Source organism: Notolepis coatsorum (genome assembly GCF_963971535.1).
Source record: "Notolepis coatsorum genome assembly, chromosome: 14".
NCBI classification, from domain to species: domain Eukaryota; kingdom Metazoa; phylum Chordata; class Actinopteri; order Aulopiformes; family Paralepididae; genus Notolepis; species Notolepis coatsorum.
The window spans coordinates 11,204,372-11,227,260 of NC_140178.1; the positions used below are offsets into that span (position 1 = coordinate 11,204,372).

General features: G+C 44.4%; 1 protein-coding gene across 1 annotated transcript in view; it reads left to right on the forward strand.

Moving 5' to 3' along the window:
* The window catches only part of LOC311240195 (E3 ubiquitin-protein ligase rnf213-alpha-like), a 128,667-nt gene that overhangs the window by 32,196 nt on the left and 73,582 nt on the right, over positions 1-22,889 (forward strand). The window contains 13 exon segments of the mRNA XM_084328737.1: positions 1,146-1,338; positions 4,300-4,355; positions 5,168-5,339; positions 5,795-5,953; positions 7,645-7,743; positions 9,437-9,559; positions 10,412-10,595; positions 16,352-16,525; positions 17,083-17,235; positions 19,324-19,937; positions 20,717-20,876; positions 21,289-21,506; positions 22,376-22,513. Coding sequence (XP_084184863.1) covers positions 1,146-1,338; positions 4,300-4,355; positions 5,168-5,339; positions 5,795-5,953; positions 7,645-7,743; positions 9,437-9,559; positions 10,412-10,595; positions 16,352-16,525; positions 17,083-17,235; positions 19,324-19,937; positions 20,717-20,876; positions 21,289-21,506; positions 22,376-22,513 — 2,443 coding nt within the window.

Here is a 22,889-nt window from a genome sequence, read left to right on the forward strand (position 1 = left end):
TTCTATAATTGAAGCATAAAATCCTATTGAAATCCTTCACGTGACCCAGTCGGTCTCTTTCTCCCCCCCGAGACGGCATTCTATCCACTAATTGAGGGCGACGGTGAGTAGAGCGGTCGTCTGGTAGTCAGAAGGTTCCCGGTTTGATTCCCGAATGTGTCGAAGTGTCCTTGAGCAAGACACTTAACCCCTAACTTTTTTTATTTTGTATTTTGTAGGTCGGCACCTTGCATGGTTGTGTGAGGGAATGGGTGAACGTGAGGAACAAATTGTAAAGCGCTTTGGATAAAAGCTGCTGTATATACAGTATATACGCACTTTTACCATTTTATTTACTATTTATATATGGTATATACAGCACTATTGTACATGCTATCATACAGAGTTATATGGATAGACTATAGTATGAGGTAGGTAGTTGTGATTATTATGATTACTTACTATGATTATATTACAGTGTAGGGCAGTTGTTGACAGCAAAAGCAGTAGGTAGGCTAAGGTAAGCTATACACATCCTGCAGAGCCAGGAGGCCAGAACAAAAAAAAGAAAATTAATCTATTGACTACTACTCTCAAATTATTTCCATAAAACAACTTTTCCTTCCCTCTCAGACAAATCTGTTTAAAAAAGAAAGATTGAGGGTGGCTGGGTAGCGCAGTGGACTAAGCACTCGCCTACCACCGCAGAGACTCTGGGATCGAATCCAGCTGTCAGCGGTACCTCCGGCTTGGTCAGTCGTCCCTACTAACACAATTGGCAGTGTTAGCGGGCGGAAAGCCGGTGAGAGTATGTGTCCTGGTCGTCGTAAACTGTGACTCCTACTGGTCGGTCGGGGCGCCTGTTCAGCAGGGAGGGGATCTGGGGGAAATAGCGTGAACCTCTGCACACGTTACGTTCCCCCAGTGAAACTCCTCGCTGTCAGGTGAAAAGAAGCGGCTGGCTGACTCCACATGTATCGAAGGAGGCATGTGGTAGTTCTACACCCTCCCCAGGCCGACAGTGTGGCAATAATGTGCGCAACGACCAGGAAGGGAATTGGCATAACGGCTAAATTGGGATGGATGAAAAATACGTGGAGAAAGCCCAAAAATAAATCGAATACAAAAAAAATGATCGTGTTCTTCACGATCCATCCCATTTTCAGGGCGATGTTGAACGTGATGAAGACCTACAGCCACCTGGTGGAGGTGGACGTGCTCACCGGCCGCTCCTGGATGTGTCTGATGCCCCTGGAGGAGCTGGTGAACTGCAGCGTCATCATGAACACGGAGCTCTTGGACATGCTGCACGTCTTCAACCTGAGGGCCCCCCAGGAGCTGTCCTACGCCAGCCACAAGGTGACGTTCGAAGCGCCACTCCGGTTCCAAGCTTCACGTTTGGTTTCCTTTGTCACAAAGTACATTACAGTGAAATGCTTGGTTCTGTATGAGCCAGCCGAGTATAGGGAGGTGTAGTGGTTAAGCCATTGAGGTTTTTCGCGTTCCACCCTCTGTCCAACGCAATGTATTTCCCCATTGCCCATTTCTAAATCGTCTCGTTTAAAACAAATAAAGCATTAACATTTGCATGGTGTACCTTTTTGTTCTTATTCATCCACAATCTATAGCTCAACATGAAAATATTCGTAAATAATCATAAAAAAAAATCGCCACATTTTATTTCAACCAAAAATGCTTAAACAATAATGTTAGTGATAGAAGGGAACTCATTCTGTGCAAAAATTGAAAGCTTTTCAATTTCCATGCGGCAGAATTGTTACAATAGCCGATAATCCATTTTCCCAATGATAAATCCCTATCAATCAATCAATCAATCAAATCCTTTATTTAACCAGATAAGCATCATTGAGATTAAAATCTCTTTTTCAAGAGCGATCTGGCCAAGCAAGGCAGCAGAAAGTTTCAACATAAAAAAGAATATCACAATAAAATACAGATAAAACATTTACATCAAGCTCCAATTTCAGGCAAGTCATCAAACAGGCAAATGATCAAACACAGTTGCACTGACCAAGGGAACTGAGTTCGTAGGGTTTTAAAATGGCTTTGAATTCTCCGAGGGTGACCAGTCCTGGTAATTTTAGGTCCTCCTGTATCTTGTTCCAAGATGAAGGAGCAGCATATTTAAAAGCCCTTTTTCCCAATTCAGTTCTCATATGGGGAACTTCCAGTGTTAGAACAGCTTGAGAACGAAGGGCATACTTATATTGCTTTGTGCACAGAAGCACACTTAGGTACGAGGGAACCCGTTTAAGCAGAGCTTTGTGCACCAGAGAGAGCCATCGAGAAAATGGTCGTATTTGTAGAGATGGATAACTTGCAATGGTATATAGGGTGCAATGGTGCACTCGATTTCCACATCCCGTGACAAAGCGTAAGGCAGAATGGTACACAGTATCAAGCTTTCTAAGGTACTGATCAGGTGCATACATATAGAGTAAGTCACCATAATCGAGTAGTGGTAAGAAGGTGGTCGAGATCAGGTGACTTCTCACTTTAAGTGAAAAACAGGACCTGTTTCTGAAAAAGAAGCCGAGTTTAAGCTTCAGCTTTGACACAAGTTGGGTGGAACAACCAGTGACGTCAGACTACACCTCCCTATGTGCATCATACTGTAAAAAGAGGAATAAAGTCCAAACACTATACAAATGTACAATATACAACTAGAGTACAACCTAAAGTACAATGAAGTGAAAATGCATACAATGAGGTACAAAAAGGCAAACTTAAAAAATGCTAAATGCAAAAATTAGGTATGGATGTAGTGCAAATCTTTTTGTAATACATATATAAAATATGGTGTAGTGTTTAAAGTGTCTAAAGTGAGTGTTAACACATTGTCTGCCACGCAGTATGCCCATCTTTGCCCACTCTCTGCCAGCGCTGTAAGCCTATGGAGTCGCTCACCTTCTTTGCAGGGCTATAACTTTTTAAATATTATAGCTATATCGACATTACTATGGCCCATTCAACATCGGGTATCTATCGTTCTGGATGTGGGAACGTTATATTTTTCCATTCATACATTGTCGTGTTACTACCCTCGTGAATATAAGTACCGTACTTTTCGGACTATAAGCCGCGGCTTTTTTCCCCATTTTTCGACCCTGCGGCTTATATAACGGTGTGGCTTATATGTGACTCGATGTGACCAAACCCAAAAATTTAAAAATCGAAATATTGCTTTTTTGACTGCATTGAAATGTTATTTATCTGTTCCCTTATTTGCTAAACTTAATACAACTTGTAAATGAGTAAATTCTTGTTATTTGTCTGACAGTATTGTGTCCCAATGCTAATTACATATGTTAATTAAACATTAAAACACCTGCGGCTTATAGTCCAGTGCGGCTTATATATGTACACATCATTCAATTTAGCTGCTGCGGCTTATATTCAGGTGCGGCTTATAGTGCGAAAAGTACGGTATGTTTTTAGAGTGTAGAGCAGTAATTCCTAAAACGCGAGTTATCGGCCCGATGCATAATGATACATTATCGATTGGCGTTTTGTTCCTATACACGCTATATAAAAAAATTCAAATGTATATGATCGGTATACATTATGCTTCATCATGCGTGAAGGAAAGGGGGGGGGGGTGGGTCGTTTATAATTCCTTGATTGTCACTAACAGCTTTTTTAAGTATGGGTTGATACGTTGATCAGACTGATTGCAGTGAAATAAATGGACAATCAAGCTGGAAATAACGTTAGATTCCTCTTACCTGTCGCAGATGAGTCTGGAGGAAAAAAATTCCAATTATATGTCGACCTGCTAGATCCATTTTCCGTTTGTATGATGCAATAAACGCCGAAATCATATTGATTCTTGCTTTTCGAAAGCGATCCAATGCACTTGAGTGTGTATCTAGACCCACGTTACAATATATCTGCCGGAGGATTACCGAGCGCCACTTCCGGTTTGGCGTGGAGTGTAACTCGCCCGAAACCACCAGGCGGCAGTATTGAGGCGTTGCAATATCAGACAGGGTCCAGCTGCGTCCCGGAGGGAGGCTGGGTGAATTATGAATGCCATGGCGAAAAAATTAAGTATCGATCCCAAAAACGAGTTTACTCGTTGTTGGCGCACAACGATTGGCGGGCAATAACGAGTATACTCGTTGTTGGCGCACAATGTGTTAAGGGTGAGTGTTTGTTTTAAGTGAGTGTGTGCATGTGGATGTGTGTGCAATGAATGTAGATGAGTGATGGAAGGGTTGATGTTGCTCAAATACCTGGATATTATTACAGAGGTTGTATAACAAGTGTATAACAACTTGTTTATTCGCACTGTTACAGGAAGTGACCGGCACTCTCACACACATTCAGGAGCGTCTCGTCGAGCAAAAGTACAGGTAATATGTTTTTTTTTAGACAGACCGACACCTAGTTTATACTGAACTTGTAACAGACCGACACCTAGTTTATACTGAACTTGTAACAGAACGACACCTAGTTTATACTGAACTTGTAACAGACCGACACCTAGTTTATACTGAACTTGTAACAGACCGACACCTAGTTTATACTGAACTTGTAACAGACAGACACCTAGTTTATACTGAACTTGTAACAGACCGAGACCTAGTTTATACTGAACTTGTAACAGACAGACACCTAGTTTATACTGAACTTGTAACAGGCCGACACCTAGTTTATACTGAACTTGTAACAGACCGACACCTAGAGTTTGTACTGAACTTGTAACAGACAGACACCTAGTTTATACTGAACTTGTAACAGACCGACACCTAGTTTATACTGAACTTGTAACAGACCGACACCTACCGGTAGTTTATACTGAACTTGTAACAAACCGACACCTAGTTTATACTGAACTTGTAACAGACCGACACCTAGTTTATACTGAACTTGTAACAGAACGACACCTAGAGTTTGTACTGAACTTGTAACATAGTTTGTACTGAACTTGTAACAGACCGACACCTAGTTTATACTGAACTTGTAACAGAACGACACCTAGTTTATACTGAACTTGTAACATAGTTTGTACTGAACTTGTAACAGAACGACACCTAGAATTTGTACTGAACTTGTAACGGAACCAACACCGTCCTAGAGTTTGTACTGAACTAATGCGATTGTTATTTAGTTGAATAGTCGTTGGTTTAATGACTCATTCTTTTGTCTGTTGTTTCTATATCAGGTGTCTCAGCGAGGCATACGGAAGGGAGTGCCTGGCAACTGCGGTGAAACTGCTGGAGAAGGTCTGTAAAGGAGTCGGACCCAAGTCGTATTGTCAGGACCACACCGACATTCCTGTGGCGTGCATGCACCTGGTTGCTTCCGTCTCGGACTTCGCTTGCTCTCATGATGACGTAGGTATCTCAAGGGGGACTACTTTGAATGATATCGTTCACATTCACGAATAAGGATTTAATTGATTCCGTTTGTTTTGTTGTTGTCTGGTGATAACCCTTAAAGGAACCGTCTTCTCCAGAGAGAGACAAGAAGATAAGATACCAGTTTCCTTTCTGTGTGCATTCAGTAGAAGGCTATCTGGCTGCCTAGCTTAGCACAATGAATGGAAGCGGACATGGCCGATTAGCCTTCTGGTTGAGGTGTTAGTTGGACAATGCCAACTAAAACACCTCCCCAGAAGGCTAACCGGCCATGTCCGCTTCCATTCATTGTGCTAAGCTAGGCTAACGTGCAGCCAGATTAGCTTTCTACTGAACGCACAGAGAGAAAACTGGTATCTTATCTTCTTGTCTCTCTCTGGAGAAGACGGTAAGCTAATTCCCCCACAATGTCGGCGTGTTCCTTTTTAAAGGTTGGGGACCGAGACGGGCTCCTTGGAGAAGACGTGGAGCTGCTGTCTCAGGCGATGGTCGTCATGAGAGAATGGATCGGTCGCGCCTTCAGAGAGGCGCTGCTCAGCAGGGGCTACACTAACGTGTTCATCACGCTCAAAAACGCATCAGAGACTGAGGTGGGTGTCGTCAAATAATATATTTATAAAATATATTTTTTAATGCATTATAAAATGAAGTCTGTCGTCGGGTGACTGGGTCGCGTAAATGGTGCATTTTATAGAACAGCTTTTATCCAAAGCGCTTTACAATTTGTTCGTCACATTTTACCCATTCACTCACACATTCACACACCGACGGCGGAGGCGACCGTGCAAGGTGCCGACCTGCTCATCTGGGGAGCAGTTAGGGGTTAAGTGTCTTTCACAAGGGCACTTCGACACACTGCCCGGGAGGAGCGGGAATCGAACCGGGAACCTCCGGATTGCCAGACGACTGCTCTACCTCCCGAGCCACTGTCACCCCTGTGTATGTCATACATGTTATGAATTGAAAATGGGGGACCCTGATGTAAACGAGACGAAAGTCTTTCTCTGGTCTGCATCCCCTTAACAATTGTGTGTATTGAGCCGTACTGTATTGTACCCATTCTGCAATCTGTTAATACAATTTTCAATCAATCAATCAAGCATGTGGTAGTCCACACTCTCCCCAGACACAGTAGGGCAGCATGTGGTAGTCCACACCCTCCCCAGTCAGACAGTAGGGCAGCATGTGGTAGTCCACACTCTCCCCAGACACAGTAGGGCAGCATGTGGTAGTCCACACTCTCCCCAGACACAGTAGGGCAGCATGTGGTAGTCCACACTCTCCCCAGACCGACAGTAGGGCAGCATGTGGTCGTCTACACCCTCCCCAGACCGACAGTAGGGCAGCATGTGGTCGTCTACACCCTCCCCAGACCGACAGTAGGGCAGCATGTGGTAGTCTACACCCTCCCCAGTCAGACAGTAGGGCAGCATGTGGTAGTCCCCACACTCCCCAGACCGACAGTAGGGCAGCATGTGGTAGTCCACACCCTCCCCAGTCAGACAGTAGGGCAGCATGTGGTAGTCTACACCCTCCCCAGACCGACAGTAGGGCAGCATGTGGTAGTCTACACCCTCCCCAGACCGACAGTAGGGCAGCATGTGGTAGTCTACACCCTCCCCAGACCGACAGTAGGGCAGCATGTGGTAGTCTACACCCTCCCCAGACCGACAGTAGGGCAGCATGTGGTAGTCTACACCCTCCCCAGACCGACAGTAGGGCAGCATGTGGTAGTCTACACTCTCCCCAGACCGACAGTAGGGCAGCATGTGGTAGTCTACACCCTCCCCAGACCAACAGTAGGGCAGCATGTGGTAATGTAGTCTACGCCCTCCCCAGACCAACAGTAGGGCAGCATGTGGTAGTCTACACCCTCCCCAGACCGACAGTAGGGCAGCATGTGGTAGTCTACACCCTCCCCAGACCGACAGTAGGGCAGCATGTGGTAGTCTACACCCTCCCCAGACCGACAGTAGGGCAGCATGTGGTAGTCTAGACCCTCCCCAGACCGACAGTAGGGCAGCATGTGGTAGTCTACACCCTCCCCAGACCGACAGTAGGGCAGCATGTGGTAGTCTACACCCTCCCCAGACCGACAGTAGGGCAGCAGGCACAATAACCAGGAAGGGAATTGGCATAACAGGGATGGAAGAAAACATTTTTAATAAGAAAATAAATAATGAACTCAGTCTGTTTGTTAATCCATCCAGTCCTTGTGATTGGGAGGGAATATTGGAACACATTGCTCAGTGTGTTTTGTTGTTGTTTTTGTGTTTTACAGATATGGAACAATGTTATCTCCCTCCATTTCAAAAATGAAGATTTCACAAAGAAATGGAGACAGACATTCATGATGGATTTTGAGGGGAAATTTAAAAAGGTAGGCTATTTTAAAACATTTATTCATGTTTACATTTAGTCATTTTGCTGAATGCTTTCATCTAAAACAACTTACAAGTTATGTACAACAAGTCAGCAGGAAGGGTACAACTCCGGCAGCTAAGGGTAAGTAAGATTGTTTGTCAAACAGTGTTTAACTTAAGTGCTACAGTCTTGAGTACAATCTAGGACTGGTTACCAAACTGCACTTTCTTTTTTTTGTATCCACTTTTTCTCCCATTTTCTATATTTTCTCCCATCCCAATTTCGTATCATCCAATTCAACCCTCCCCTGTCACGAATGCTGTTTCTTGCCTCCCACAAGCCGGCTGCAATGTGGACTAAGTCATACATAGCACAAGTCCCCTCCGGTACTTGAGGTAACAGCAGTCGCATCTTTTCACCTGCGCAGCTCGATCTCTCAGTGGCGATGAGTAACGTGTGGGAGGCTCACGCTGCCCCCGACACTTCCTGATTCTACTGCGCAGGCGCAACAACCGACCTGTAGGAGTCGCTGTCCACAACGCCCGATCCCCACCCATCAGTTTCCCACCCCCTAATACGGCCAATGTGTATTAGTATGAACGTCCAGCTAAACTGAAAGCAATGTGGAGCGCTGGGATCGACCAAACTGCACTTTTAAGGGTACTGACCGAATTACATCGGTACTACCGAGTACCGATTCACACTAGATCGATCTAAACTAAAGGAATTTCGGTACCTTTACATGTTTAGTATAAGAGTGTAATATGTGACACAGCAGACTTGAGGTCCTTTTGACGGATTTCTTCAATTGTGTTTGATAATATTTACTGTGGATGGCCAGATAATGTTGATATTTAAAAACATAATACACGATCATGCGATTTATTTTGTGTGGTGTGTTACAACAATAAATAACTAAATGTTCTAAATAAATATCAATGTTGAAATTGAGGAGTTCTGACTTATTTTTTTTTACAACTGAATCAGTATGGTATCAGTTCAAACGTGAACGGTATCCAAACCTAGTGCATAGTAGAATAGACATAATTAGCGTAGTAGGTAGTAATATAGGCAAGGTAGATATAAGTGCCAAATAGTAAAAGACAGTACGAAGGTTAGTACGTTATAAAAACAATGAATAATAACAATAATTGAAGATGATTGAAGAAGTGTGCTTTTAGTCGACTGCTAAATAGTTAGGCGGGTTTCAGCTGTCCTAACTATGCCAGGTCCTAGAACCAGCGCTTTGGGGAGATCTTTTATTTTTAGAGCATTAACTCTGTGGAATGGCCTGCTCTGCTCTGCTGCATTTACAGTAGATTCACGTTTAAAAATAATCTTAAATAGTTTTTTAATTGTTTTTAACACTGTAAAGTAATTTTTTGTTTTTGTTTTACACTAATGTAATTTTAGCTATATTAATTGTTACAGTAGGTTCATTATGCATTGTGTGTACTGACCTTTAATAATTTAGTTTTTTGCAATAGTGATTGTTTTTGTATGTTTTTTTTTTGTGTGTGGACCCCAGGAAGACTAGCTGGTTGCTATCGCACCAGCTAATGGGGATCCCTAATAAAATCAAATCAAATCAAATTTAACTGGTGGGAAGTTCGTTCCACCGTTGTGGAGCGAGGACGGAGCATCTTTCATTTAGATTTCTCCTGTGGAGTAATGTGTGAAACATTTGTGTTCTCTCACTCTCCCTTAAGGAAGCTGCATTGGACCAAGTTGAATTCTACTGCTCAAGGATCGAGGACCTCACCGTCTCCCATCCACACGTGGCGTCGACCGTTGAGAAGTGCGCTCTGGAGGCCGTCGCCCACCTGTGCCAGGTATGGACTCCTCAATAGAGGCGCAACAGACACTGGTTGGTTCATTTTTATGGCCCTTATTGGTAAGCTACTGAAAGGATGTAAATCAATATGGAATTCACATTGTGGTCCCCGAGAGGCAAGGATTATTAATTATTGATGAGAAAGATTTTTACTTTTATTACAACATGGATCCATACAGTTAGTAACATACAAATTAGTTATAATTGTGGTATAAAGTGAGCTCAAAAGGGAAGGTGTGTTGGGAGTGCAGAAAAGGTAGAGAGAGAGAGAGAAATGCACTTTTCCTCTCCTTATATCGTTACAAGACAAAGAGTCAGATTTCAGTTTAATAGTTAGAAACATTCCTGGGCCAGCCATTCTTGACCATTGTCCAATGTGCTGGTGCATAGATAATGGGTCAATTACTTTAATTATCCTAGGGGGGTTCACCTATGCAGGCAGAATCAGGCCTTATGGCCTTTTAAGGTAATGCCTGTACTGGGAACCCAATGTAAGGAATTTGGCCACAGGATGTATGAGATCCACTTCCTAACAGCTACCTCCTTATACTACATCATTATTGGTAAGCTACGTCCTTATACTACATCATTATTGGTAAGCTACCTCCTTATACTACACCATTATTGGTAAGCTACCCCATTATACTACATAATTATTGGTAAGCTACCTCCTTATACTACATCATTATTGGTAAGCTACCCCATTATACTACATAATTATTGGTAAGCTACCTCCTTATACTACATCATTATTGGTAAGCTACCTCCTTATACTACATCATTGTTGGGTAAGCTACCTCCTTAATATTCTTTGTCCTAATCTCTGCCAATAATGTTTTATCTTCTACAGACTAAATCTGAAGGCAAACTTTTCGAGAGGTTTAAGATAAACGGGAAGTTCGGAACACTCATCTCGACCATTATCCAGAAGTCCTGGCCGAGAGACAGGCAGGGAAATTACAAGGGAGAAGAAGAAGTGGTCCTCCAACACATCCTCTCCTGGACGGCAGCCAAAGACATCTTCCAGCTACATGGTATCTACTCACAACTAAACCATAATAACATGGTATCTACTAGGGCTGACCCCGATTAGTCGACTAATCCAGTGGTTCCCAAAGTCGGGGTCGCGACCCAAAGGTGGGCCATGAGCAGCCACGGGAGGGCCGCGAGATGATTTCCAAAAAAAAAATAAAAAAATAAAAAAAAAAAAAATTTGATTTGATTTCCAAAAAAAATAATTTTTTTTTTTTTTTTTTTTGTCAGGCCACTGAACTTAGAAGCAGGCCAGGACAGTGTTTCTAGTTGTATTCTAAAATGTGACTATATGGTTTTATATTAACTTAAACGAAAAATCTACTTATTTCAACGAACATTTCAAACTAAATAACAGATTATGCACATAAAACGCTGAAAACAACCGAAGCAACAATAGTATTTTAATGAGGCTATTATTATTATCATTATTATTTTGCAACAAGTTAGCCCTCTCATAAATAGCACATATAAATGAATAACTAACTTGAACTAACTTAATAGGATTGAAGTGATATTTGGCTTAAAAAAATCGGTCACCTGGCAAAAAAAAAAAAAGTCTGACGATGTGCATTGGGCCGCGGCTCTCTGACGCCTTATTTTCTGGGTCCCGGCCTGAAAAGTTTGGGAACCCCTGGACTAATCGATAGAAAGGAGCCGTTGTCGACTGTCAACACCATTAAAAACATGGTATCTACTTACAACTAAACCGTAAAAACATGGTATCTACTCACAACTAGGGCTGTGACTTTATCGCGTTAATTTCAATTAATTAACTACAGATAAAACTTTACGTTAAAAAAAAACACCATCTTTGACGTTGAATAACACCATGCTGACATTGACCAGACGTGGAAAAAGTGCCACTGAGCTCATTCAGCACCTTCTTGAGATCAAGTGTACAAAAGATCTAAGCAAATGAATAAACGGCAAATGATTTACAGTTTTTTTTGTAAATACAGTACGGAATTTTGCCATCCAGACGCATGCAATTTTAAATATGAATATAGAATATAGAATATCAGGCCTATAAATGACCTTATTATGGCCAAGTCATACATCTATGGATCAGGCCAGATCTCCTCTTCCCAATGGCAGAATTAAATCTGGATTTAGTATCACCAGGCGCCTGTTACAGGGCAGCAAAAACCGTGAATGAAAACCTACTGTAAGTACAGTTACTTTTTTATAATGTCCGCGTTATGTGTTTTTTCCTAGACGTTCACAGATGGGTACATGGCACCACTACTGAATACAGTCTATGGTTGGTTTATGGAATATGGCAGATGTCTTCTAATATGACCTCTTTGACATGCTGACGTGGCCTTATTAAATGAATGTTATTGTGAATAGGATACAGATGAATACCTTTGCGTTAATGATTCTTCATTGAAGAACAATGACATATTTATGCAGCCCATTACGGTGTGTGATGTTACATTATTATGTTGACATCTTGGGTCCTGTAATCCGATATGGCCCTCTTTGACATGCTGACATGTCTTATTAAATGACCCTTATTGTGAATAAGATACAGACGAATACCTGTCTTATTAAATGACCCTTATTGTGAATAAGATACAGACGGATACCTTTGCGTTTAATTATTCTTTATTGAATGACAATGACATATTTAGGTATCACATTACATTGTATGATGTTACATTAATATGTTGCCATCTTGGGTCCTGTAATCTGATTATCCTCCCAATATTTTACGTTCTGGCGGACGATAGATGGAGGTTGACCGCCTGCACCTAGGTACAGACCCCCCGGTCCCGGGGTATTGGGAATGTAACCTGCCCAGTTCTGTTTTGTGTGAGGCGTCTTTTTGATCTTCCATAATATGGATACCTTTACTGTGCAGCTGACAGTCTGTGTCATCTGAGACATACCATCTACACCTAAGGTGGGGAGAACCCGAAAGAATACCTGTGGAGGCGGGCGTCTACATACTGGAACCCCCAGATTTGAACATGACACGTCACTGTTGGCAGGGGCCGGTTTGAATATAGGTCTGTTCAAGTCTATATCTCTGGTATCGGTATTGCCCACTCTACCTCTTGCACCGTCGGTATCCGCTGACCCATACGTCTTTACCTGGCCCACATCGACCGTCCTCTGTACCCTTATTGCTTGTGTGAGCCCTGCGTGATGGGATATACGTCCAGAGAACTGTGGATTGATACTATAGTTTGCGTTCGTATCGTCTGTGGTACGTGCATTCATCAGAAGTGTTCTGTTCTGGAACAGCATGGGGAATTTTGTCTTGTCGTCTTGCTCCCCTACTACAGCGGTCCCTGTGCCCATCATGCCAATGCACTCTGAGGGATTAGCCCTTCCCGGTAGAAAGGAGCAGAGCTTCTGCTGGTCCTCTGTCATGATTTTATTGAGGTTGTCATCACTACATCTGTAGGTGTGATCGGGCTGCCATGGGGGCATGGTGTACATATTATTCTGTACCCATTCACAGTCCAAATCGTACCGCACCTTGATGTTCCCCTGCTGGTTGATAGCTTCCACTACACCTGCCTCTATCACTGGCACGCTACAGTCCATTTGTCTGGCCTTCACAGATGATACGGGAGAATTCCACCACACGTTGAACATCCTTTGGGGTGGGTTGTCTGTGATGTTATCGGGCCAGTTATTTTTCTTTTCCCATTCCCTGGTATGCTCATTATATTCCATCTGGTACCCTGTCATGACAAAGGGGAATTCGTCATTAGTTCTTCTGGCAACGGCGATGAGACCCGTAGGCATAGGGTTTGTAACCTTGGTCCCACCTATTACGGTCTCTGTCACGCACTGGAAGTTTGCATACTCTGCTTCCACCATCATAGGCTTGTAACAGTCATAGTCCATTAATAGTTTTTGTATATCATTGGGCTGCCATTGTCCCTTCATGTTGTTATAGTCCGCATAGTACCAGTCATACTTCACAGATCCCTGTGTATGTACGGCTCCATTGAGCTGTGTGGGGTCGGTGTTTGATTTCCATGACTGCATCGTGCCTTCCATTACACCCCTTTCATTGTGGAAGACGAACCTCCTTGTGGATGTTGTGATCACATGTCCGTCTCTCTCATTCCATATAGCCCGATTTACAATCAGGACCGGAGGTGGTATCGCCCCTCCACCTCCTGCCGGTTCACCTACAGGTCCCCCTACAGGATAAGGGGCAACGTCAACAACATCCGTACCATCGGGCCCGGTATCGACCTGGGTAATATCCATTTCGATTACACCATCGTTTGACTGAGGGGTCTGAGATATTGCCGTTTCCTCCTGGCCTACCGTCTCACCGCGTATCCGTTTCGTAGGATGTCCGGGTGTGTCTGGCGGGATCCTCCTCTTCTCCCCTCCTCCGAATGGCCTATCATGTACCAGGGGACGGCCGGTGGAATGTATCGTGTCTTCTAAACCCCCTGCCACTGTAGGGAGTATCCCCGCCTCCCCTAGCCTTATATGGTATCCTCCTCCAATTGGCCTATCCTCTACAGTGGGACGGTCGGTGGAATGTATCATGTCTTCTAAGATCCCGGACACTTTAGGAAGTATCCCCACCTCCCCTAGCTTTTCCTTTATATGGAATATGCCTCTGGCTAGGTTACCCGCTATTCCTGTATTGTCCTCTGATAGCCCACGTAATCTATCTGTAAATATACTATCGGCCTTATTTATTGATATATAGGGTATAATGCCATGGTCGAGGTACTTACTATAGGTTATATCATGCTCCATAGCAGCCTCGTCCACGGGATTAGTGGGTTCCCCATTAGGCATAGAGTTACCTGGTCCCAGGTAATTATAGCCAGGTAACGTTAGTCCATTACTCCCGTGTATTAGAGCCGTCAGGTCCGGTTTATCGTCTTCGGAAGATGTGTCGGCCGTAACTTCGCCAAGCCCAGGGCAGAAGGAATATTCGTTCTGTTCCTCTTCTTCGGAGTGGGCAGATTGTGAAAGCCATGGCGTCATGGCGTCCATTGCCCTCTGACCTTCCGTCCTTTTATCTAACTTCCATTTCCCCCCCCTATTGATCATAGGTTTACAGTTAGAGCCGATAGGTGCATTGATACCGCCATTACCCATGGTCCTATGGTGCTGTATACGGCGGATGTGTACGCCTGTATGTATAGAACGTCAATCCCTTGTCATAACTATCCCACAGATATATCTCTAAGATAGAGAACCTCGATGTCTGTGGGATAAGTGTGTCAATGACTTTACACTGATACTGTGTTATCCTACCAAGCACCGCCCCATGCGGGACATTATAATATGCACGTAGAGAGAGAGAGACAGAGAGACAGAGAGAGAGAGAGAGAGAGAGAGAGAGAGAGAACCTACATCACATGCACACGCCCCCTCATTACTCAAAGTCTCAATTTCATCCTAGTAACGAAACCCTTACTAGCTCCGTGTGGGGATACTGTGACTGAACTTGCAAATCCCTCCCCTTTTCCTCCTCTCGTCCAATGTCCTGGCTCCTGCAGTGCCACATGTCCTTTCCCCCTCCTAGGCCCTCCCACACCCCACCCTGTGCGTGCAAGGGCGGCGGCCGGCCATAGATTGATGTGGGGGGCCCGCCCCGGGCCAGAGGCAGATATCCCCTCTCTCTCTCTCTCTCTCTCTCTCTCTCTCTCTCTCTCTCTCTCTCTCTCTCTCTCTCTCTCTCTCTCTCTCTCTCTCTCTCTCTCTCTCTCTAGCACTTTGATCCAAAGCGCTTTACAATTTGTTTGATTGTTTGTTTGACAGAGGCTGGTGTGACCTGGGTAGTGTAGTTTTTTTTTTTTTTTTTTTTATATTCATCTTTTTCCCCCCTCCTTTTTCCTCCGATTTTCTCCCATCCCAATGTTAGTCGTTATGCCAATTCCCAATCCCCTTCCTTGTCGCTGCGCACTTACCCCCCACAGTCGGTCTGGGAGAGTGGAGGCTATCACGTGCTTCCTCCGACACACGTCCAGCCAATCAACCGCTTCTTTTCACCTGGCAGCGCGGACTCTCACTGAGAGGGTTTAACGTGTGGAAGGATCACACTACCCCCCTTAGATCCTATCCGCGCTGAGCAGGCGCCCCGACCGAACTGTAGGAGTCGCTGTTTACAACGACCCGGACCCACCCCGCCAGCTTTCCCACCCTCTAATACAGCCAATTGTATTAGTGTGAACGGCCAGCCAAGCTGGTGACAACGCCGGAGCTGTGAGCTGGATTCGAACAGACGAATCCAGCGTCTCCGGTGTTGGTGACGAACACAATCTCCGCTACGCCACCTGACCACCCTTGGGTAGTGTAGTTTTATGAAATTCCGATGTCCATCGAAAGCCCTGGGTCTCCTCTCTCTTAGGACTGCAACAACGGTTTCACGCGTTATTTCCTCGCGTCTAAGTCATCCGGTTTCCGCCGGGATGCACCGAGATATTTACAAGCTTATATTTAGCTAATAACACTTAAAATCATTGGTAAACAAACGTAGTGCTGAAAATATACACTTTGACTGCTGTTTTGATAGGGTTAGGGTCTTTACTCTTGACTACATTTGAAAAAGAAACGCAACATTAATTAATACGGACTATATTGATCTATTTATGACGTACCTGGCCCGTTGGGCTCAATATGTTAAATACACATTTTAAATACTCAGGCCTAGATCTTATAACTGCGTAGTCGTGCTTTTAAGTATTTCTGTAATTCATCTGTAATCCTGTTGACGAAACACTTTTAAACAATTTGTTTTTAACTTCTATGGCACTAACAGGTGCAGAGGGGAAACTGATCGAGAAGCTCACGTTGGACGCCAGGGAGAGAATCGCCGTGGCGATATCATCATTTTCCGCCATCACCAAGCAGCTGGTCTACGGAACCATCAAGATCAACTTGCTCAATTTCATCTTGGAGAAGAAGCAGTCGTTCTTGGAGCTGGTGAAGATCGGTAATAAAAACCTCCCATTTAATTTGCAAGAAAGACTTGTGCAATGATTTGTGTTTTAAGGTTTGAGAAATTGGGAAACCTAATATAGTTTCACGTTTCAAGTTTTGTTTTAGAGGTCACATATAAGGTTCATGTTAGTGAAATGCTTGGTTCTGTATGATGACCCTCCTGAGATTGTGCTTCATACAGTAAAACATTTTTAAAAGTAAAAGAGTAAATAAAGACCAACAATATACAAAATATACAAAACGACCAAATTTTTTTATTTTGACATTTTGTTTGCATTTTGTACTTTAGTTTTGTATATTTTGTATAGTGTCTTTATTCTTTAAAAACATTTGTTTGACTGTATTCTAAGCACAATCTCAGGGGGCTCAAACAGAACCAATCATTTCACTGTAATGTACATGTACCTTATATGTGACAAATCAAACAAAACGTTTACCGGTACATTTGAAAACTAAAATGTTCAAAATGAAGAAAAAAATAAATATAATATAAATGAGGAAGGAATGTACGCAATAGCATAACGAGGGACTATGAATGTTGTTGTTCAGATTGTCTCTCCGAGGACCAGAGGTACCGGGACGAGGCTCCCATGAGGAGGCTGCTGCAGCTGAGGGAGCAGGAGGTGACGGCCGTGCTGCACGAGAAGGAGCTGCTGGACGTGCTGCTGGCCATGAGCCACAAGCTGGAGGAGCACATCACAGGTAGGGCTGCTGGCCATGAGCCACAAGCTGGAGGAGCACATCACAGGTAGGGCTGCTGGCCATGAGCCACAAGCTGGAGGAGCACATCACAGGTAGGGCTGCTGGCCATGAGCCACAAGCTGGAGGAGCACATCACAGGTAGGGCTGCTGGCCGTGAGCCACAAGCTGCAGGAGCACATCACAGGTAGGGCTGCTGGCCATGAGCCACAAGCTGCAGGAGCACATCACAGGTAGGGCTGCTGGCCATGAGCCACAAGCTGGAGGAGCACATCACAGGTAGGAGGGCTGCTGGCCATGAGCCACAAGCTGGAGGAGCACATCACAGGTAGGGCTGCTGGCCATGAGCCACAAGCTGGAGGAGCACATCACAGGTAGGAGGGCTGCTGGCCATGAGCCACAAGCTGGAGGAGCACATCACAGGTAGGGCTGCTGGCCATGAGCCACAAGCTGGAGGAGCACATCACAGGTAGGGCTGCTGGCCATGAGCCACAAGGATGGAGGAGCACATCACAGGTAGGGCTGCTGGCCATGAGCCACAAGCTGGAGGAGCACATCACAGGTAGGGCTGCTGGCCATGAGCCACAAGCTGGAGGAGCACATCACAGGTAGGGCTGCTGGCCATGAGCCACAAGCTGGAGGAGCACATCACAGGTAGGGCTGCTGGCCATGAGCCACAAGCTGGAGGAGCACATCACAGGTAGGGCTGCTGGCCATGAGCCACAAGCTGGAGGAGCACATCACAGGTAGGGCTGCTGGCCGTGAGCCACAAGCTGGAGGAGCACATCACAGGTAGGGCTGCTGGCCATGAGCCACAAGCTGGAGGAGCACATCACAGGTAGGGCTGCTGGCCATGAGCCACAAGCTGGAGGAGCACATCACAGGTAGGAGGGCTGCTGGCCGTGAGCCACAAGCTGGAGGAGCACATCACAGGTGGGGCTGCTGGCCGTGAGCCACAAGCTGGAGCAGCACATCACAGGTGGAGGTGCATCAATACTGACGATATTTGGCTTGAGTTTTTGATTTAAAGGGGAATTATTTTACTATTTCTTTCACTATTTGGGCACTTTTACACAATTCCTGTGAGTCTATGGAACACCTCTGTAATTTTTTATTTTTTTTTATTCATTGTTTTGTATTTTTAATCAAGTCCTCAAAAACAGCATTTTTCTACCTCAAGATCTCGAGCCGTTTTGAGCCTGGGCTCCAACCACTGTGTGCAGCTCATCATGAGCCTGATGCCACACAGCCACATTATCATGCAGCGGTGTCTCTCTGACATCACAAATCATCACATTTTCAGATGACTCAGTTCAGTGAGGGTGAATATTGTGAGAGGAGAATTGGAAGAATGCGCCAATATGAGAATTTTGAGACATAGATCATATTAATATAAGTTCACATAGCTAGGAAACAATGCTAAACACTCAAAAAGGCCATTTATAAGATAGTTCCCCTTTAAGATCGGATAAAGATGTAAGATATTCCTTTATTTACCCCCTTGGGGGAAATTCAGGCATCATAGCAGCATGGGGGAGGGGGGAGGGGAGGTACAGGTATGGGCAGGGTAATAGTAGAAAGACTTAAATACAGGCAATACAATTATAGTAGGCTACAGTAGAAAAGTTCAAATAGGCAGTGTAAACAATATAATTAACTCTGAGCAAGTAATAATATTAATAATAATAAATGTTGTTTGTATAGCGCCTTTCATGCAAGAATTGCAGGTCAAAGTGCTTCACAACAGAAAAAAGACGGTGCAAATCACAGTTTTTCACATTAGGATCTAACATCCCAACATGCCACCTTGTTTATGGTTTGATTACGGTATATTGCAGTTTAAAAATAGACAGTAATAAAAAGAGTAAAATAGAATAGACAGAGTAAAATAGTGCAACAGGTGCAGTGCAATAAAATAGTTGTCCATATACTTGGCCCTTATCACTTCCGTAGAAATAGTCAGTGTAATCAAAGGTGCGGATGAGGGTCTGTGTGCCCCTATCCGTTATATTATACATTACAATACATTTGATTATGCAATCACAGTTGTCCAACATTCCTTTACTTTAACGCCTCATCTTTGTTTTTCAGTCGACGTAGAGGACTTGGAAGAGAGACACCACATCAACGTGGAGTCCATGACCCTGGACCGCTTCATGGAGGTCCATCCGTTCGAGCAGCCGTCCTCCCCGGCGGCCGGCGTGGTCACCTACTTCAACCTGGACGAGGACATCCGAAGCATGGCGCAGGTCCTGCACACCTTCAGGGGCAGTTTCATATTCAAACTGTGCTGGGAGGAGCAAGCCCGGATCCTGGCCACCGCGGACGCGGACGACGACGACGGGAGCGGAGTCGTCGATTACCTGGCGACGACGGAGATCATATACGAGGACATATTCCGGCCGTGCTACGCCAAGTACGAGGAGATCTACCGGTCTCTGAAGAGCGACAGCATCAAGCTCAGGGAGGTGGACAAGTTCTTCAAAGACTACAAGGACAAATACGAAGAGCTGGCGCAGGACCTGGACGTCATGTGTCGCGTCGACCGGTCCGCCGACAAGCGGTGGATCCCGGGGCGCGTGCAGCAGATCGCGCAGTACCACGAGCTGCACCTGGCCGTGGCGTCGGCCCAGATCATCATGACGGTCAAGGAGACGCTCTGCCTTCAGGGAGACTTCAAGGTTCTGCAGACGCTGCTGGAAGTCGTGAGTACTGTGAACATGTTTTTTAATTCAAGTTTCAAGTTTTGTTAGTGCATTGTACATTATAGTGAAATGCTTTGTTCTGTATGATCCTCCTGAGATTGTGCTTAAAAAAAAAGGTAAATAGAATAAAGACCAAAACGAATGAAAATGGATGGATTATCCAAGTGGGGGTCCTGGGGGGGAGAGCGAGCAAGAGCATATGTATGTATTGTATTGGATAGCAAGTATTAGGTAGATATCTCGTAAACTACATTTATATTGATTCAAATGAAATGTATAGTCTTGTGATTTACTTTGGATATTTACTGTTAGTGCTTGTGTGTCTAATTTTATGTTATACAAAATGCAAAAATGAGGTAGAGATGTAGAGCAAATCTTTTAGTAATAAATAGATAAAATATGGTGTAGTGTTAAAGAGTGTTTAAAGTGTCCTAACGTGAATGTTTAAAATGAGTGTGTGTGGATGTGTGTGGCGTGCAATGAATGTAGAATGGATGGGTTAGTTTTGCATAGTAGTCATTGAGCATCCTGATGGCCTGGGGATAGAAGCTCCTTTTGAGTCTCTCTGTGCCGGCCATGAGACTCCGATAGCGCTTTCCTGGGGATAGAACAAGCTCCTTTTGAGTCTCTCTGTGCCGGCCATGAGACTCCGGTAGCGCTTGCCTGACCGCAGCAGTGCAATAAAAACAGCACAATATATATAACACCAGGCAATGTTTAGAAATGTTTGGGGGGGGTACACCATACTAACCTCGACTACCTTGGCTTCCTTTCCTCAGACGCATACAGAGTTCAAGATGGAGTGCCTGAGTCGGATCGACAACGACCTGATGCAGGCCAAGGCGGTTCTAGTGGACATTACTGAGCCCCGCAGACTGTGCCTCCAGGAGTTGGGGCGTAGGAGACACTTTGTCAACTGGGTGAAAGAAGCCCTCGAAGGTCTGAATTGTTAAAGGAACATGCCAACATTTGGGGAAATTAGCTTATCATCTTCTCCAGAGAGAGACAACAAAATAGATACCAGTTTCCTCTGTGTTCAGCAGAAAGCTATCTGGCTGCACGTTAGCCTAGCTTAGCACAATGAATGGAAGCGGACATGACCGGTTAGCCTAGGCATTGTCCAACTAACACCTCTCCCGAAGGCTAACCGGCACCGTCCGCTTCCATTCATTGTGCTAAGCTAAGCTAACGTGCAGCCAGATAGCTTTCTACTGAACGCACAGAGAGGAAACTGGTAGATACAGATATTACAGAATAATTTTTTTTTTTTTTTTTTTTTATTATATATATATATAAACATTTGGTATTTAAGAACCTATTATTTGAAACTAATTCATTGGTTCATTTTTAGATATTAACGAGTTGAAGGTGTTTGTGGACCTGGCGTCCATCTATGCCGGAGAGAACGACCTGGACGTCGACCGCGTCGCCTGCTTCCACGACGCCGTCCTCGGCTACTCCTCCCTACTCTACGGGCTCAAGCCAGACTCCGGTTTCCCGGCCTTCCAGGAGGCGCTAAAGAAGCTCTGGAGGGCGTTGGACAACGACAGCAACCTGCCCAAGAAGCTGGTGAGATATATTAGGGAGGTGTAGTCGTCATTGCTGTTTCTGGCCGGTCCCACCTCGCGAAATCGCAATGTATTTCCGGCATTTGCCCATTTCTAAATCGTCTCGTTTAAAACAAATAAAGCATGAACATTTGCATGGTGCACCTTTCTGTGCGTATTCATCCACAATCTATAGCTCAACATGAAAATATTCGCAATTAATCGTAAAAATCGCCGAATTTTATTTCAACCGAAAATGCTTAAAGGAACACTCCCAACATTTTGGGAAATTTGCTTATTTGCCATCTACCCTGGAGTTGGACAAGAAGATACATACATTTTTCGTCTCTGTGCATGCATTAGGCTTAGGCAACAGCCGCACTGTTAGCCTAGCTTATCGTCATTCACTGGAAGTAGGTTACACATTTAGCCTAGTTCCCAACAGTCACGAAATACACTCCAAATTAATACAATCAAAATACAACTTTAAATAAACACTCACCGTAACACACACTCTACTCACTTTAAACACTTTAACACACTTTATATTTATTAACAAATGCAACTCATACCTCATTGCACCTTACCCTAAGTTGTACCTGATCCCATTTCTGCATTGTACTGTATATTGTATTGTAACTCAGTTACTCATTTTTTTCCCCCTACTCTAATTTTTCCTTCCTAACTAATAAAGAACCTTGAACTTGAAGTAAAAATGCAGACAATGAGGTAAAAAAATAAAAATAAAAATGAGGTATGGATATATAGTGCACATCTTTTTGTAATAAATAGATCAAATAGGGTGTAGTGTTAAAAGTGTCTAAAGTGAATGTTAAGGGGAGTGTTTCTACCGTTAAACTAAAATGGGCCGCCTGGTTTTCTCTGTTCCAGTGCGACACGTCGCGTCACCTGGAGTGGCTGAAGACGGTGAAGGACAGTCACGGCTCGGTGGAGCTTTCCTCACTCTCCCTGGCGGCGGCCGTCAACAGCAAAGGCATCTACGTCATCGGTGCGCAGGATGTCAAGAAGGTAAACGATACAGTCGGAGACGATTCGGTTTTCAGCTGCGACCAGCAGCTCTATCATAGGTATCACCATGGCACTTGGGAGATCTCTTAACCTCTTAAGCCCTGACGGGTCCGGTACTGGACCCAAGCCATAAATCCATCTCTACAGATTTACAGTATGAATAAAAGTTGCGTTTTCTTTCTCCAAATGTAGCCAAGAGTAAAGACTCTAACCATGTCACACCAGCAGTCGTGTATATTTTCAGCAATACGTTTGTTTACCAATAGGTTAAAGGTCCCCTATTGTAAAAATGGCCTTTTCCAGTGGTTTGCATTGTTTTCTAGCAATGTGGGGTTGTACCAACACTGACTAGATGTGAAATCTCTACCCAGTCCCG